General features: G+C 35.0%; 1 protein-coding gene across 4 annotated transcripts in view; it reads left to right on the forward strand.

Annotated features, from left to right (window-relative positions):
- The first annotated feature begins 819 nt into the window (after positions 1-819).
- The window catches only part of LOC138709354 (nose resistant to fluoxetine protein 6-like), a 151647-nt gene continuing 131909 nt past the window's right edge, over positions 820-20557 (forward strand). For 3 of the 4 annotated variants that reach the window (XR_011334917.1, XM_069840067.1, XM_069840069.1), the window contains exon 1: positions 820-1102. Coding sequence is in view for 3 of the 4 variants with exons in the window: in XM_069840067.1 (XP_069696168.1) it covers positions 877-1102 (226 nt within the window). In the remaining variant the exon portion in view is untranslated. The remainder of the gene's footprint in view (positions 1103-20557) is intronic. The other variant, XM_069840066.1, reaches the window with a different exon arrangement.

Below are 20557 nucleotides of genomic sequence, written 5' to 3' on the forward strand. Positions count from 1 at the left end.
ATACAAAATAACAAAGCCTTGGGAAATCGCAAGAAACCATAACAGACTTTAAAAAAAAACTAAAATGTTCATGGATCCTGAATGTATGTATCTACCCAGTGATCTAATTAGAAAAAATATATAAACATTTTAATTTGTTAACTTAGTTATACTTTTTCCGATTTTCCAACACTTTGTTATTTTGAACATGTCCCTTTTTGCAAATCGACGACAGAGTTCTGATTTCAATTGGGTATACCTGATATATACAGGCAATATGGAGGAGAGCCCAAGCTTGATCTTTGATGAATATCAAATGCTGTGTTGTGGATGGAAGACAATCTGTAAGTTTTTGCTTGGTAACTTCTGCTTTATAGACGACTATTAAAATTCTTACAGAATAGATATTGATTTCCATCAAATACAACAGTGCTAGATACTATTAAAAATTTTATTAAAATCAAGGAAAGTGGGAGCTATATAGTTTAAGTTTAAGGAATTAAAATTTGCTTATATAGTATTCTAAAGAAAGTATCTAGTAAGCGATAGAGTTCCTTTTAGAAATGCTGTTTACCAAAGAGTCTTTATCTTCATCTGGTAGTGTAGATTTTCACAGCCATAGTCTATAGATCTAGATTCATTTTCCGGCTGAGAGGCCGCGCACGACGTCAAGTTCAGAAAAGTGCGCTTGCTTTGACATCACTGTTCTACTGATAAATAAAAATGTTCGCTTCCTGCGTCCTTGTTGCTCAGATATGAACCCCTAATTCTTTGATAATACCAAAGCGTCACTAGTTCATTTCTTTTATCGTTCATCGTCGCTCCAAAGTGTAGGTACCCTAAGGCGGACGGTTGCACTGGGACCTGTAGTTAGTAGCGAACACTGTCAGGTGCAACATGTATGTGGTCGTCCTCATTATCTGCGGGCTATTACGTGGGTCACTGTTCAACCAGGCGTTGGCATCACCGACAGGCTATGGAGACATTCATTTCAAGCAGCTGATGAAAGCTCTGGAGGAACTGCCCACGTCCATTTCAGCATGGCCAAAGTCCGAATTGTGTCAGACACACATTCGCTTCTACAACGATAGTTTAAGTGCTGGAAAACCATGGGCCTACAAAAGTAAGTCGCATTTCTTCTGTTATTCGTTCATATTTATGTCTAGTTGCAATTGAACAGACTAAAAGAAAGAAAAAAACTTAATGCTCTGATCACATTCTTATGTCAGCGGCTGTGACATTGGGATTGTTAATAATTTAAAATTTGTGTGACTGTAGCCCATGTATATGTTCATTTGATTTAACTTTCTTTAAAGTTTGATTTTTTTACTATTTTATTTGTATTTCTGGTGATGTGAAAGAGAAGATCTGATGGCCTTAACTACGCCATAATAAATAAATAAATAAATAAATAAATAAATAAATAAATAAATGAATAAATGAATAAATGAATAAATAAATAAATGAATAAATGAATAAATAAATAAATAAATAAATAAAAACTTACTTACTTACTGGCATTTAATGAACCCGGAGGTTCATTACCGCCCTCACATAAGCCCTCCATTGGTCCCTATCCTGAGCAAGATTAATGCTGTATCTACCATCATATTCCACCTCCCTCAAATCCATTTTAATATTATCTTTCCACCTACGTCTCGGCCTCCCCAAACGTCTTTTTCCCTCCGGCCTCCCAACTAACATTCTATATGCATTTCTGGATTCGCCCATACGTGCTACATGTCCTGCATATCTCAAACGTCTGGATTTTATGTTCATAATTATGTCAGATGAAGAATACAATGCGTGCAGGATTGTGTTGTGTAACTTTCTCCATTCTCCTGTAACTTCATCCCTCTTAGCCCCAAATATTTTTCTAAGAACCTTATTCTCAAACACCCTTAATCTCTGTTCCTGTCTCAAAGTGAGAGTCCAAGTTTCACAACCATACAGAACAACCGGTAATATAACTGTTTTATAAATTCTAACTTTCAGATTTTTTGACAGAAGACTAGATGACAAAAGCTTCTCAACCGAATAATAACACGCATTTCCCATATTTTGTCTGCGTTTAATTTCCTCCCGAGTGTCATTTATATTTGTTACTGCTGCTCCAAGATATTTGAATTTTTCCACCTCTTCGAAAGATAAATTTTCTTTCGTTGCCTGATCTGTAGTTTTAAATTGAGTTAATTCTTTCAGGCATTGGCTAAGAAGTTCATTAATTCAAGTAAGTGACACTATGTAAAGATTCATCTTTATGGACGAGGAAAGCTTATTAAAGATAAGTATTTTATTATATTCTTTTGGTTGTCTATAATTGAGTTTCTGAGATTTCCGAAAAGTCTCAAACTAGTTTAATCAAAAAAAGAAACAAAAAGGACAACCCGGGCAACGCCGGATGCCTTCAGCTAGTATTAAATAAAATGATATTAGTTAAAAATGACATAATACGAGAAGCGATCTTTATTGAATGTGTCAGGTCACATGACTATATTTCCTCTGTATGGCATAAAGCACATTTTTGTTTAAAATTGAACATTATAGGTAGCAAACATAAAATCTTTCATTACACCTCTGTGGAGCTCTTTGTAGCGTATTGATAAAGTAAAGATCGCTGTGTAATTGGACCCCCGTTCGACCTGGGGTTGATTTTATAATTGAATCACTGATTCGAAAAGAGAAGTACGTCCATTCACCTATGTTTTGAGAAAAGTAAGAAAACGTATTAACACAATATTGGTCCTACAGTTTTGTGATGCATTATAAACTTGTAGAACTAATGAGGAATGGGTGGAGCGGAGAAATCTAAAACACTCGGGATTCGAACCCAGGTTTTCAGCTTACTCTTTATCGACTAAGCCACACCGAATTTCAGTTCCGATGCCGGATTGAATCCTCTCAGTTTAAGTTCCACCTCTCAGTTTCCCTTTAGTGGCTAACCCTCATGCACTGTGTCACAGATGTGTGACAGTGGCACAATGTCCAACATTCTATGTGCCTAAATGGCCGGGATCCGACTTATGATCGCTGTCTTAAATCACAAAGTGGAACCCCAGAAGGATTTATCTCTCGTGTTATTCTTGAAATTCTGTATTGGGTGTAATATCAAGATTTCACATTTTGTAACATTAGCCACTATATCAGTAAACATTATTTGCTAATTCGTATATTGTTTCGTAAAACCTTCCAGCTCTTCTAATAATAAAAAATTACAATTGTACAAGTGTTTCCGCACATGTAATAAGTACACCAGCAGGTGCAAGAGACCAATGGAAAAATAGCCAGCCGATTTCTGAATAAAAGCAACTCACAGGACTATCACATTACAAAAAATTAGAAATTTTGGTGCTATTGCCCCTACAGCGAGACTGCTAGAGAGTGGATAATTAAGTGAACATGTGTAATATAGGACTAAAAGGGAATAAAATGTCTTTTATAATTTTGGATACATATTTTACAAAATAAAATAACTCGAAGGTTTTTTCCGTGATGCGGCTATTAAAGGTATAGGAAACACGCGACTACACAAGGGTTTGTTGAAATACTAATTTGTTCATTTTTGTTCATTTAGAATTTTAAACGAACAAATTAGTAATTCAACAATCTCATTATACAACCTATTCAAATTAATCATCGTAAAGCAACCCCCACCTATGCCCATATATGAGGGGTTCACAACCAGAGTGGACCAAGTCTATTTGGAATAGTTCTGAGATATTGAGTCTTAAAGTTCCTGGCTTACGCTTAGCAACCTTCACCTTCTATAGGAAATGCTGCTCTCTGTGGAGTAACAAATGAGTTATGGACTTTGTTTGTTATGGCGTTTTCTTCATCCGAGATTGTATTAATCCACAAACTGACCACAGGTGGACTTGATCCACTCTGGTTGTGAGCCCCTCATATACAACTCCCTCTACATCACGTCGTCATTTGATGTACAGTTGTCAAAAAAAAAAAAAAGTGGCCGCACTCGTGAACAGCGAATATTTTCAAAGTTCACTTCGGGTCGCGGCGATGTTACACGATGCATGTGCTTGTACAAGCAGTTCCGGAACTTTGAAAGTGTTCCATATCTGTGCCTCGTAGACCAGCGGTAGAGTCCTTGATTAATGATTCAAAGGTTGTGGGTTCATTTTATTTTTAATCGTTCTTTAGCGATGTAAATGATATTCAAATTATCATTTATATCCAGTTATCGTTCTTTATGGATATCACGTTATTTATATTTTGTTATCGTTCTTTAGAGATATGAATAAAATTCAAGTCATCATTCGTATTCTGTTATCGTTTTATAACGATATGAATAATAAATATTATTATTGTATCTCCAATGGGGGTTAGCCCTATTTTACATATGTATGTTAGGGCTATAGTTTTATACACAAAAAAGATAAGCATAAAGAGAAATGGAAAAGAAAATTAAATTAGCTTACGCGATGTAAACAAAACATAAACAATCCTTAAATTAGGCAAAACATTAACAACACACATACGTAACACTTCTATAACACAAATATGCAGCTTTCTGTACCATACATCATAAATTAATACACAAAGTCACAGAAACACAATCAAACTATAATTACGACATTGCGACGACATCAAGCATCCCATAACTGGCTGACATACATAACAAATCAAGCATCCGTTGCAACACATACACTTCAACATAGTAACCACACTTTTAAAAGTTGCAAATTTGGCTCGAAGAAGAATAAATAGGACACTGTTACTAATTACTATTCTTCTACAATTTCTTAAATACATCTGCAATAAATCTGTGAAATTCCGATATGAATAATATTCACGTTTTTTATATCGTTATCGTTCTTTAGCGATTTAAATAATATTCAAGTTATCATTTATATTCTGTTTTCCTTCATTACCATTATAAAATAATATTCAAGTTATTTATATTGTTATTGTTCTTTCGCAATATAAATAATCTGTATTTTATGTAAGTAATTATTATAACACAAATAACCATCTTTGTTTGTAAAATAGGTTATTTTATTTAGATAATTAAATATATATTATGTAATATCTTATATTAATTAAACAAACCCATATTTATCATTTATATTCTGTTATCGTTCTTTAGTGATACTGTATAAATAATATTCAAATTATTTATATTGTAATAACATAAATTTAATATTAGGTTTGGAAAAATCCAGTTGCATAATACTGGTATTAGTTTTTCTTTTTGTATTATTACATTATACTATCTTGAACCACAATAAAATGAAAAGGAGTAACGAGGAATTGAACCTGGGACGTTGACATCTAAATTCCGACGTTCGTCCGCTGAGCTACGAGGGCAAAAATGTGGAAACATTTTCGGAAAAATTGGCCCAATCACACTCTAAGATTTTCTGATGATTCGTAGAAGCTAGTCCAGGATGCGGGGGGCAAAGGCTAATTGAGATTTCCCGGTCTCTGATCGGGTCAAATATCCTGATAGAATATTTAATCCTTGCCGTGACTTTCGGTGAAGTCCGGAGGGCCCAATTAGTCAAATCCACTCTCCTCATCTCCACGCTTGGGCCCCCTGGAATTTAATAAGATGCGAAAGAGATAGTGGTGTGCGGAATGCAACGGGATGTTACCGCATTTAGACCTATCCTTCCCAAGAAAAACTGCAAACATGAACAAAGGAAGCTTCTGCGGACCTCTGGAAAAAGAACTAAGGAAGAGACTAGTGAATTGCTTTGTGTGGAGTGTGGCATTGTATGGGGAAGGAACATGGACATTACGACGAAATGAAGAGAAACGAATTGAAGCATTTGAAATGTGGATGTGGAGAAGAACGGTGCGTGTGAAGTGGACAGACAGAATAAGAAATAAAATTGTGTTTGAAAAAGTGAGTGAAGAAAGAATGATGCTGAAACTGATTAGAAAGAGAAAAAGGAATTGGTTGGGTCTCTGGTTGAAAAGAATAATAGACGACATTAGGATATGTGGATCATATGCGGAGACTAAGAGGAAGGCAGAAAATAGGAAAGATTGGAGATTGCTGGGTTTGCAATGAAAGACCTGCCCATGGAAAGAACACTTATGTAGGCCTATGTATGTTCAGAATGCCTGGAATATCGTGTCTAAGAACAGTCGCTATTTGCAAAGACTAGTCAATTCCATGCCCACTCGACTGCAAGATGATCGAGATAAGAGGAAGATAGACTAAATATTGAATTGTGGCTTTTTGTTTTGTTTTTTGAACGCTTAATTGTTTGAATGTTTTAAGGCCGACGCCAGTAAATTTGTTTTGTTTATGCCACGAAAGATATTTTTATTGAGAATAAAATCTTTTTTCTTTCCATTTGCAGCTACAATATCATAATGATAAAGTCATGGCATAATATATTAATGAACCTGATGTTAATTACTAAAATAATCGTAAAAGAGAAAGGAGCTATGTATAGTTTGTCTCTCTTAAAAACAGAACAAAGAAGAACATAAAAAGCACGAGGTTGTTGTCGAACGCAGGACCTCATGAATAAGAGGCCTGAACGCTACCATTACGCTATCGAATAACACACAGAATACTTGAATTATAACTGTAGATATCAGGCAACGTGGTCCAACAACATGTAACATCGCCTGTCTCCGAATTGTAGCGAAGATACCCGAAGGGAACTTTGTTTCAAGAGAGCGGCCACTTTTTCTTTTGACAGCTGTACATTAGCATGTATACGTACTATGTGAACTCGACCCCGAGAATCAGTTATAGCGAGGGTGCGAATTAAGATTTCTGATGAGGGGGGATAAAATCCTAGATAGAGAATACCATACATAAAATTATTATCCTCATTCGATACGGCTCCACGCTTGGTCGCACTGAATTGCTTGTCTTGCATCTTGATCATAATAATAATAATTATATCCGTGAACAGGCTTAAGATAAAATGTGTAATTTCTAGGTTATTGATTGTTGTCACTTGCTGGTGGTGATATAGTGTGCTCCAACCACGAGAAAGTCTCTGCCGGATGAAACGAAGCGGGGTAATGCTGTGAATGAATGTTGATGTCATAAGATGTCATAAGGTCACACACGTGGGAATTCTTCTCTCTATTGGCTAGCTCTCACAGCACAAACCATAACATTGATACGGACATATTGATACTACCCTAGTTACAAAATTACATCACAGTTAATCTCCTGGTCTTTTAATCTCTTCATACAGGAAATAACATATGCAGGAGAGCGTATGGTTTTTAAACTGACGTTATAACGGTAATATTATTGATCTACTTCGTTCCAATAGATGACGCAATAGTAAGCACATTCCTTTCACTGTTGATCTCCTGGTTGGAGAACAGTACAGAAATATTATTTTCTTTGCTTAATTTGTACTTTATAAAGTACATATTATACTCGTACTCGTATTAAAACAATTGTATTTTGTGAGGGGAAGTTAGAAGTTATCCCTGGCAGGGATGTTTATATGAATTTATGAGAGGAGGATAACTTTCCAAATCCCTCCATCCCCCTCATTAATTTGCACCCTGATTATAGCCGAGCTATCACGAAGTACCCATCAAATGCTTTAAAACTTTTCAAACAGACAAAAACTTACATCTGAATTAGTTTCTTAAAATATTTAACTCGTGTTAGAATAAAACTCGGCCAAGATGACTCTCGCAACGTGACATTATCTTCCGCCGGAAGAATTTGAACAACAACCTCACTATGTATCAAACTACCAGTCACGCCTTTTATAATTCTAATATTGAACATTTTAATTTTTAACCATATTTACATTGTAGATATTGTACATATTATAATTGATTCTCTAAAAAACCATGTATTTAGTGTGATCAATTTTACGTATTATTATTAATCTGAAGATGGCATCCTAATGCCGAAAAAGTTAATCTTTTAATGAATGTAATATAGTATTTAAAACTCTATTGTATTTAGGTAAACATATAGACGGCCCTCATATACATATATACTTTTAAATTGTTCCCTGCTTATCGGCTAACTATCAACATGATTATGATAATTACTACCTAGGTCAAAAGAAGCTTTGCATATTGTCATACAATCCATATAAGACCCATATCAGAGAAAAAAGTATTCTACCTTGCCTTTTTATCATTTTTGAAACAAGTTTCATGTGTTTACCATTCAAAGTTAATCAGTTCGTCACAATCAACAGTTCAAACAAGTTGGTCTATGAGAGTGGCTCAAAATAAATTGGATAACCTGGCTTTCAGTATGCCACGTCGTGTCCAGGAATGTCTACGAGTTCATGGAGGCCATACACATTATTCAATTAATTCAAGATGTGTTTTTGTTTTGTTTTGTCAAATCAATGAGGTTTGGACTTGTTGCAAATTAAAACACATTTCTTTTTTCATTATGTGTGTAAGAAGTTAGGAATTTTATTTTGTTTTTTCTTTAAGTAACTGACGTGTAGTAGAAATACATAGAAATTTGTGGCACATTTGATCCAGAAATAAAAAATTCTGTAATATGCGAAACTTTTTCTTTTGACCAGTGTATGGTTAAATAGATGTGGAGTTATTTACTTGTACAATTGATACAGCAAACAAAATGAATGGACTGAACGTCTCTCTCGTAAACGAAGCCAAGATAATTTATTGTAAGAAATACTCGGAGACATGATCACAGCGACGGCTATTAAAAATGAAAGGGGCACAAGCATTATGAACACGCTGAAGTTTCAATGGCTATTTCGTTTATATGACGTCGTTCCATTTTCGACCAATAAAGTGTAATGAAAATTTGAATTTCAAATAATCACAGTCATACATCGCGATAATTCTTGTAGTTCGATTTATCCTTTTCAATTTATCGCATGGTCGTTCTTTTGTTTAGTCCAGAGCTGGGCAGCAAGAGCAGATTCTACTCTCTCACGGGAAGCCATATGATTTCTCTTCATCCCCTTTCTTCCCCGCCGAACACCGCGCAGCGTTGATTGAGTATCGGATGAATATTAAGCGTCCCCGTTTAGAGTCTGGATCCGCTGCCGACGCCCAGCCCTGGTTTAGTCAGTATAGCCAATTTTTCCCGTAAATCGTTGAGCATGAATCCATTGTACTAAATAAAGTGCGAATTCCTATTTCCATATCTACAGCTTCATCTTCTAATTCCATGTCCATTGTATCTAAAGAAAATGACACTCCTTCATAACAATTGTTCATTTAATTAACGTATTAATCAGGTTATTTGCAATTATATTATAAAATGTTTAAATTTAAATTATGATTTCAGGAGATAATGAAAATGTATTTGTTATAAAAACAAGAGAAAAATGCAGTACATGTAATGAACAGTGTTAAACCTGTATTTCGCTTTTCTCAACTGGCATTACTGAATAATATCCAATTTCTTTGTTGTACCAATCGATATTCATCTGTTTCAACTTCGCAATGTCAGAATAGATTAAGTGTTCATAAATATACAAACATTTTGTGAGCGAATTTTAGATATATACTCGTATTATTTACAATTCTATTTTATTCACGAAATATTTCTAATAAAATATGTAACTCGAGGTCTGAAATTACTATAGACAATTCAACACTAAGATCACTATACAAAATGTCGGAATAATGAAGATCTGTTTCAGTTAAGAAGGAAAGACATTTTTCAGTCCTTTTAGTGTATGCAAGATTGAGAAATTTTTCTTACAGACATTTTATTGTGCATTCCGCCTGAGATTCGAGTCGAAAAGAAACCCAAGTTTTTAAGGGTAGTATTGAATGGTATAATACTAGAGTTAAGAATCGTTGGCAAACGTGTATTAATTATAATGGAGAATAGTAATCCTTGATGTTCTAGGCCTAGTATATTTAATTGCGTTTTACCTGGATTAAGGTTTCGCCCGCATTTTCTAGCCCAGCTTCTGATTGACATGAGATCATGATTTAATTTTGTTAGGCTATCATTAAGTGAGTTTTCTGGGATGTCAAAGTGAACCATACTAATTTGCCATAGCCGTGGTTCGTCTTTTCTACAGTGGCCATATGATTGACAACTCAGCTGATAGTTCCTAGTTTGTCTTCATAGTAAACATACTAAATGCATAGGTTGTATTTGTTCGTTTTTGTTTTACTATTGAGTTTACTTATTTCAGGTGTACAATTATTTTAATGTTTTTTTTACAAATTTATAAATCTTCTCGCCATTCGTAGCAGCGGAAGCAAAAGTACAAACTTGATAATTTGTGAATACCGAATGATTTTTAAGTACACATATGTGCCTTACAATACTTACAAACGAAGTAGACATTTTCTTATGCAATATTTGAAGTGTGAGATAATTAAATTTCAGTGATTTCAAAAATCGAATTGTTATAAACTTGTTTTCCATACTTCAGACTATTAAAAATTGCAGTAGTTTAGAATGCACTTATTCATTATGTGAGGGGGGAAATAATATATTACTCCACACCTGTGGAGTTACAGTTAGCGCGTCTGATCGCGGAACCAAGTGGTCTGGGTTCGAATCCCGATTGGGGCACGCTACCTGGTTTTATCCGGGTTTTTCTCTCAACCCTATGTGAACAAATGCTGGGTAACAATTGGTGCTGGACTCCGAACTTATTTCACGACATTATCACCTTAATTTCTTTCAGACGCTAAATAACCTGAGATGTTGACACACCGTTATAAAATAAGCTACTAAAAATATATTGTATAATTATTATTCATTAAGCATATTTAATATTACAGTTTCGGATTAAACCGTTTGTTTGAATATGTATCAATACGAACATATTCTACACAGAGTTCTCGATTTTATATATAGTCTGATAAATTTAACGTAACAACATTTTTTTATAGGTACAACTGCTACAATTGCCACGTGAGCCACAATCCTCTCGTAGTGGCGAGTGACCTTGACAAGATAGACCTAGGTGAACCTCTCCCTCCCTGGTAATATTGCAATCTGTTCGCATCGTTCAGTGGCTTAAAATTATCGGGTTTTAAATTAAATTTACACGAAAACCATCCACGCTATGGAAATTCGCCAGAGGAATAAACGGTTCTTTATTGCATTTTCTATCGATATGGACAAAAATCACTACGCTGCTCGCAACAGTTACCGAGTAAGAGGCTGTTAAACATTTGAGAAAAAAAATTCTGAGAAAACTATAAACTTTCCACCAATATGTACACTGTTTTTGTTACATACAGCATGAGCTATTTGCTCTGAAAATCTGCAGGGTTATTTCATTTCCAGCCCGTATATATCTTAAGATCATCTGCATTGAGATGGTGCTGGCAATGTTTAAGGGCAGTAGAGATGTCGTTAATGTAAATAGCAAAGAGTAGAGACCTTAGTCCAGATCCTTGAGGGATTCCTGCCTTCACGTCTCGCCATGAAGAAAACCGATTAAACTACTACTACTACTATTACTACTACTACTGTTACTGCTGCTGCTACTACTGCTACTCAGTCGGCAGACTCGCTTGCCTACTGATTCTGAGCACCGCTCGGTCTTTTCTTAGATTCCCGCTCGGACTGTTTACCTGGTTGATTTTTACCAAGGTTTTCCCAAACCGTAAGACAAATATCAGGTAATCTGTGGCGAATCCTCGGTCTCATCTCACCTCGCCAAAAAATTGTGTAACTCTTCACTTGTTCAGTATCTTAAAGCTTCAATGCTAATGAAAGATCTGTGGAATATAATAAATGAAATGAAAAAAATGAAACGACTTTGCCTTAATTGCTGTCATTTGCAAGCCGTTTTCTCTGAATATTTGGTTGAATCTATTTATTTGAACAGGTATTTAAAAAGTGATTACTATCGTGCGTGTGGCATGCCAATATTAAGATTTTCACATGGTTGCTTCTTGCTACTAAGCTTATGAAATCTTCACCCGGACATTGGCAAACTGGTGAAGGGGAAGTATATGTCAATAAATAATTTAGTTAATATTAGGTTGAAGATAATTTCTTACGGCGTATTTCATAGTTGAATACTTTACTTGACCTAAATATAATGACTACGGACCCTACTTAGTCACACGAGGCTACAAGATTAAAATATTACTGGAGTTTTTAAGTCCATGACGTTCGTGAAACTTGCAACGATGGACTTGACTATATGCTAGCGCGAATCTTCTTTAGTCATGTTCGGCAGAACAAAACATGAACCATTTTAAGTTACACTAATATTCGCAATTTAAATTATTTACATTATGCACACTATAATACGTTATTTTTACTATTTATATTGTCATAAAGAATTTATGCCTACATTGATCAAATATTATTTATACTAACATGTACATTGTTGTGTACTGTAATGCAAAGTACTGTATTTTATTTAATAATACTACTCATATAGCCTACTTATTTTGTAAATAATTTACGCCTATAATAGTGTACATATGTTTGATCAGTGTAACCCTACATTCTTTATGACCGTATACTGTAAATAGTAAAAATTGCGTATTCTAGTGTACATAGTGTAAAGGACTTTCAGCACATTGGCTAATTGACTACTTTCAAAAGCCCATTTTTAGAAAGACTGTTTTTCGTTTCTAAACGACATTTCATACAAGTTGAGAGGATGCGAAGGCATTTCGTTCCCCTTCTACTTGTCCTGAGTCCGTCAGTGACAGACTGGTAGCTGTTACCTCTTATACCTGCCCCCCCCCCAAGCTGTACACACTAGAAAATAAAATATTAAATAAAGTATATAAGTGAATATAAAATACAGTGTCACAGATGATTGACAGTTTCATATTAGAGTATATTTTTGTGTAGTTCTTACAATATTTTCAACTAATATAATTAATTACATTTAGGAATGTCAGTTTGTATTATGAAGTCAGGGGGAGCGACACAATGCAAATTGTCCCATTGTGGATGTTGTAGAGTAGCAACTAGCGGTGGAGAAAACATTTATCATCTATTATCAGCGGTTTTTTAATGTGCCAGTTAATATAAACAGTAATAAAATTCAATATAAACGCTTGGTATGGACAGTACCGGTAATCACTTTCTGAAATAAAATTTGTCACTATGTAGGAAGTCAATTAGTCGAACGTTTGTGAAATGGATAGTAGCATCTTCCCCTTCATTGTTGGTAGGGAGTGAGAGTAGAGGGGAAAGCCTATCAACCAAACTGAAATGAGGTGTAGATTATGACCTGTCTTTAAATATTACTTTTGTAGAAAATGATTTTTATTTTTAATACCTTTATATCAACTTTCCTTCATTTATTAATTATTTATTTTATTTATTTATTTATTTATTCATTTATTTATTTATCTATTTATTTGTTTATCTATTTGTATTTTTATTTACTTATTTATTTATTTATTTATTTATTTATTTATTTATTTATTTATTTAATTTGGCGGAGTTAAGGCCATTAGACCTTCTCTACCACACCATCAGAATACAAATAGACATATACAAGAAATAAATTCAGAGAGAAGAAGGAAATAAGAAATAGTAGGCTAGTAAAGTTGCAGATACAAATAGAAAAAAAACAAATGCAAAAATAATGAGAGAAATAATAATAATCATAATAATAGTATATACATATATACTAGTACAAAGATAAGATCACAATTGGTACAAAAGGTACTAATACAGTACAGTATATTGTTTACCTAATATATTAGTGATTAAGAAAAATGATTAAATATTTAGACGTAAGTAGCTGACTGTGCAACTGTAAAGCGGAACAAAACAATAACAGTTTCGAAACATTTGCAATGAGTTAGAATACTCAGTTTACTGCATGGCACTCTACGCAGTAAGAAAATGCTTAATGAGTTTGTTTTTGAACACTGTTAAATTCCGACAGTCCCTGGTGTCCCTGGGTAGGGTATTCCACAAGCGTGATAGCGAGATTGTTATGATGATGAATGCAATGATGTCTTATGTGTTGGTATGACTAGTATGAGTCAATTTTTCGTGGGTATTGAAGAGATTCTGATAACGATAGGTAACTGAAACTGGAGGCAAGGTAGGTAGGTGTAGAGGTGTGAAGGACTTGGAAAAGGAGAACAAGGGAATGAAAATTTCTATGTTCGTTAAGACGTAGCGAGGAATGATGGGATAATGTGGTCAGCGCGACGGACATCGCAGACGAAACGAACACAAGAATTATGAACACGTAATCTTTGCGACTGATTGACATTTAGGTCAGTCAGTAGAAGTCACAATAACCAAAGTGGGGCATTACTAGTGTTCCCATTAGTATTTTTTAGTGATAGCGGGAGAAATTTTAGAATGCCGTTTAAGGAATGTAATATGGAAAGCACTTTTTGATAATATGAGTTACTTGGGTATTCCAGTTTAAATGCGTATCGAAGTAAACTCCAGGGTTTTTAACACAGGAAGCAAAAGGGATTATTGTGCCGTTTAATTTTACTGGGAGAGCAGGAGTAATGTTGCATAATAGACGTTGATGCTCCACTAGGATTGCTTGTGATTTTCTTGCATTGAGAGTCAAACCGAACTTTCTGGTCCATGCAGATATAGATTCAAGGTCCTCGTTAAGATTACGTATTGCGTCATTGAGTGAGTCAGGGATTTATGGATATAGATTTGTAAATCGTCTGCGTAAAGGTGATATTTAGAGTGCTGTAGAGTCGAAGGGTATCATTTACGTAAATAGTGAATAGTAGTGGTCATAGGACAGATCTATGAGGGACTACGGAATCAACGATACGCCAAGAGGAACTTCTACTTCCAATGGAAACACACTGCTGACGTTCGCTGAGATATGAGGAGAACCAAGAAACTGTGTTTTCTGATAGTTGGAGTGATCGTAATTTTCTCGTCAGTAATTCTACTGTATATTTACAGTGTCAAACGCTTTACTGAAGTCTAATAGTGTCAGTATTGTAATTTTACGTTCGTCCATAGCTTTGCGGATGTCTTCCGTTACTTCCAACACTGCAGTCGCTGTATTGTGTCGAGTCCGATAACCTGACTGATATGTGTCTAGGAGCTCATATATGTTTAGGTAGTCAGTGAGTTCTCTGTGTAATATTATCTCTAACACCTTCGCCAAGGTAGGTAGAATGCTAATAGGTCGATAGTCGTTGGGGGTAATCTGCGTTTTAACTTGGGTATAAGGCGCACAAAGGCATATTTCCAAGGTTTAGGAAAAATAGATATCGTCAGCGAAGCGTTGAAAATGTGTGTCAGTGTTGGTAAGATTATGTCAGTCAGTTTGTTTATCATTGGGATATTAATATCGTCAAATCTGCCGATTTGGGCATAGATAAATAACAGAGTTTTGGGTTCGTTGCGTTTAAGAGCTTTCTTAACGTCAGTTGGTGTAACGTATGAATGGGTCAACTACCTGAGGTTTTGCCATTGTCTGTCGCTGTGTGGTATGGTCAGTACTGTTAAGCCTGGTTCAGACGGTGCGTGTTTCTGTGATGGATTCCAAGGTGGCTGCGCGGATATAAGCCTTCGTGCTGACTGGCTCGCTCCCGTGTTGCCTACGGTGATGGTAGTTGCTCACACGGAGCTTGCTCATTTCACAGTTCAAATTGGAAAATCATTCTGCTGCTTCATCTGTTGCCAACACTCATGGTCAGAAAGAAAGTAAACCGTAAGTGGAAAACAATTAAAGTCCTACATTAATAGTAGTAAATGTCGTAATAAAGTAACTAAGCCATAAGTGCAAAACAGCTGAAGTCCGATATTTAATTCTTGTTTCTTAGAAGCTAAAGAATATAGAAAAAAAACAGGTTTAGTTGAAAAACAACGAACATGGCGGCATGGTTTCAGTGGTGATATTATGTGATCATCTTTGGTCTTCAACCTGCAGACCATCACGAAAAATAGCAAGGAACCTACCGTCGAAATCCAGCAAGCTAGCCATCCACGGAGCCACCAGAGCGCATTACTTCTGGTCTGTGACCACGCAGGCGAGCCATCCGCCCAGCCACCTTGGAGTCCATCACAGAAACACGCACCGTCTGAACCGGGATTTACTTGGCGTAGCGTGAAGTGTTTATTGAGGCGTTCTAATGAGATGCTGATTTGTTCTGTCTGTCCTTTTGTATTTCCAGATCCCATTGAATTAACATTTTTCCACATGTCCCTAGAGTTTATATTTGAATCAATTAGTCCGTGCATATATTTCAGTTTGGTATTTGATATTTCTCGATTCGTCATATTTCTTAGTCGTTTGTAATTTCGTAGGTTGTCATCAGTTTTATCTCGTCTATATTTTCGGTAAGCAGCATCCCTGTCGGAGATCAGGTCTTTTATCTTAGTTGTCATCCATCGTGCTGGACACCTTTTAACACGTTTAGTTTTCCTTGGAGCGTGTTTGACGTACAATGACACAACGAGTCCGTTAAGAATGTGCGTGCAGTCAAGATCGTGTGCCAGGCTAGATGCACAGCATCCTCATAGAAACTAGTCTCGTTAATGCGTTTCAAGTCGCGGAATGTTATTGTATTTGGCTTCATTTTAGGGTATTGTAGTGAATATGTTAGTTAAATAATGTCATGACAGGTTATTGTCCGTATGACAGTAGCCTACCCTGTCCGTGTTCTTAGTAATCAGGTCTAGTAACGTCTCGGATGTTGCAGTGTGATGCGTGGGCAAAAACGGTAAAATAGTCATATTATACGAGTCGAATATTGTCAGAATTTCTCGAGTAGCGGGCAACTCAATCGCTAGCAAATTGATATTGAAATCTCCCAAGTTTAAAACGTGTTCATAATGTGATTGATAAGTCCAATAATGCAGTTACAAACTCCGCTGACATACTAAGCCTGAGAGGCTTTTACACTACACTGATTAAACATTTCTGATAGGAAGCGCAAATTCCTTTAAACATAAATTCGAGACGAGCTGCATTTATTGGCTGGGTGACTGTCGCAAAACTGTTGTTGCAGATCTGAACGCAAGTAGACACCACAACAATCCAACTCTATCATTTCGACAAAGAACGTAGCCAGTTAAATCCACTAAAGAAAAGGAGCGGAAAGGTTTTAACCATGTTTCAGAAATGAGGATAGCATGGATATTCAAAGGAGCGAAGATGGAAAGTATTTCGTGATAATGTGGCAATCAGTTCTGGACGTTCAAATGCAACTGCAGTGCGAAAGGATTAGGCCTACTATTGACCAAGTCTCCTTTCAGAATGTCAGTTGTTGTCTGTGCCGGTGTCAAGGTGGAGAATGTAACGCGCAATTCACACAGAGAAGACATAGACAGGACGTGACTCGGACGTCGGGCGAAGACATGACGTGGACATGTCGTGAGTAAAGCATAGGCCTACTGAAGAGTCAAAAACACTTCCAATACTTGCGCGTCGCACAGCTTTCGTAATGTAATTTTTCAGACGTTGAGGATTGCATTTCTCTCAAATAGTTTGCTAATATTAAAAAAAAAAAAAAAAGTTTTTGCGTGAACACTTAGTGGTTGAAAAAAGAAAGAGTGTACAGCATAATCTTTATTTATTTACTTGTTTATTTATTTGTTTATATTTGTTTATTTATTTTCTTTATTTATTTCTTTACTTACATAATTTACTTATTTATTTATATATTTACTTACTTATTTATTTATTCTGGTACAGTTAAGGCCATAAGGCCTTCCCTTCCACATTACCAGAAGTGAAATATAAATTTAAATTGAAACAATAAAACGTGGTAGTATTTCAATATAAAATCGTTATCATGCACATTAAGGATCTTATTTAGTATACTGAGTATCGTACAGTCAGTGAACACAAATTTGTGCAATTGACAAAGTCAAATATTACATACAAAATAAACAAAGACATAAAAAAAAAAATAAAATTGTATCAAAAACACTCAACAAGTTAACATTAAAAAACTCATTATTATCATAAAAGGGTTTGTTACTTATCTAATCAGAGAGAAGTCTGTTAAGAACTTCCTTTCCAAATTGAAAACATGTGTCGGAAATTTATTTGCAATTTTTAAAGACGTAATAAAATATTTATTAATTTTTTTTGGTCAGGCTACACTTAGGTATATCAAAATGGTCACGGTTTCTGGTATTGTATAGGTGAACATGATTCCTATGTGTCAGCATTTGTGAATTATCTTTGACAAAATTTAGGGCTTGATAAATATACAGTGATGTTAAAGTCATTACTTTTTCATTCACAAATAACGGTCTTCAGTGAATAATGAAATATTGACTAAACATAATACACAATTAAGTAATTACAATTTATATTCTATTTCCACTTTATATTAGGCCTAAATGATAATTTATACAAACACACACAACCACCTATTAAATTTTGCTAACACTCACAAATCAATTCCGTGTAAAAGTATGTAATTTTAATTCTTAATTTAAATTGATTAACTGTTCGGCAAGCCCTGATATAACGAGGTAAGGAGTCCATAGGCGACAAACTGACACGGTGAAAGAGGATGAAAAGGAAGAGGTACTGTATTGAGGAATGGATAATAAAGTCTGATGTTGATTCCGCAAAGTTGTAGGACAGCGATGTCAGACAGGGACTAAACGGAGCGGAGCGCTCCACTAAACTGGTTGCGTGCACCGGTGTTTCCACAGACAAAAGCAAATTCAAGCTCCGATCTAGCTCCACAACCGGTATTGGATCTTACAACTCTGACACTACTGTTGTAGGATATTCGAAGCGAGTTCTCAGATATTCTGCAGTAGAAGATGTAAGAATTGAACATATATCCCGACTGTTTCCAGAATTTTTATATACTGTTCCACCAGTGTTTCTATACCATATTGAATCATCTCTTCACAAAATTTAATATCAAATTCAAAATCGTCGCGCATTTTCTTTTACAATCATAGGTCTACTTCACGTGTCGCTTTGAAGGCCTTAACTCTGCCAGTAAAAATAAATGAATTACATAAATTAATAAATAATTTAAATTGTAGGAAAGGTTATCGTAGTGTCACTCTTCATCATTATAATGCATTGTGAACAGGGCTCAGTAATTATTTTTGAATCAGGAATACAACGTCAACTACAGCACAAACAAGATGCAAAATTCATAACACTTCGAAATTTTATCACTATGGAGGCATTGAGAATAATATTTTTAGCTTTAGTACAATCATTAACACAATATGGTATAATAAATTAGGGTGAAGTAGCATCATCTGTACTTTATACATTAATTTTATTACACACAAATTAATAAGAATTTGTCTGACCAAAAATATGGATTACCCAACAAATTTAATTTATACAGATTTTAAAGTGTTAACTATTGAAGAAATTTATAAATATAGTTTACTAACTTACTACCACAGAAATCAAATAAAACATAAATCTAATCGACATGAATATCGTACTCGAAAACAAAAGCCTACTTTTCCATTAATTGAGCCTACATGACATGCAAGTGGAGCTCTTAAAATGTGCTAGTTTCTGCCCAAGACTTTATAATAAAATTAAAAATCATTTTCCAAATTTGAAATATTTTAAAATTGAAGTTTTTAAAACAGAAATGTATAAAACTATTCTAGATAGATAATATTAACTAATGTGTTTATTTTTTACCTTTTATTTCTGTCGACTATATTCATGTTTTATTGAATATCACTGGCTTCTGTCTCATTGTCAATTTATATTAAATATGTTTTTTCTCTCTTTTTCTCTTTCTTCTTTTTTGCTCTTGTGGGTTATTTATCGGTTTGAATTAAGTTACTTACTGTATTTAGTAAACTGTCCTTTAAATTTTATATGTTATATTACTACTGGCTAAGACCACACCGTAGGCGAGCCTGACTCTTACTGTAGTGGCTAGAAATATTTTTGTTTTTTTATAATTTTAATTTGTACTCACTAACTAGCTAGTTAAATAAATTAAATAAATTTAAATTAAATCTAAAAAAAATTGTTTCCTGATAGCTGTGGCACGTCACGTTACGTCAATATAACCTAGGAACAACTAACCTTATCTCCGCACGCCCTGGGCCAAAATTGTCTTGAAGTTCAGCGAAACAGAACACACTCTTCGGTCCCTATACGACCACTTAGCATTGTATCAATGTTCTATACATTTTTACATTTTATCTCTGCCGGTCAGTGACTGTTACATTTCAAGTGGCTTATCTTAGTATTAAAAATCATTACAACCTTTCTGACGTCTCCTTTTCTTCCCCAGTAAATGTGACGTTGCACAGAGGAAGAGATAAAATAATTATAAGATCTGTACATTGATCTGAAGCTGTGCATTACACATAATATCTTGTCTATGTGTGCTTTCACTTGAATTTCTGAGAAAGCTGACGATAAACAGGGAATTCCCTTGTTCCCGTTGGGGTGCCATCAAAAGCCAGAATTTCTCTCTCTATCGGTCGTACCAAAGAATCAATATATACGTAGGCCCATATAAATTAATTTATATTGGAAGATTTTTTACCCCTTCACCGCTGTACGTCTGTGTTTTTAAATATCATAAATTCAGAATATATTATATTAATTCTTATTTTATACACAGAGTACACACGATGTTTTCATTAAAACCACATTGAAGGAAATACTCCAGCTTCCCACCGAAACACCAGATAACATGCTTTATGCCGACAGAAAATGCAAGGGATTGGGACTATTTAAATCTAGCTGGGAAGCTT

Source organism: Periplaneta americana, chromosome 11 (assembly GCF_040183065.1).
Source record: "Periplaneta americana isolate PAMFEO1 chromosome 11, P.americana_PAMFEO1_priV1, whole genome shotgun sequence".
In the NCBI taxonomy this organism is placed as follows: Eukaryota; Metazoa; Arthropoda; class Insecta; order Blattodea; family Blattidae; genus Periplaneta; species Periplaneta americana.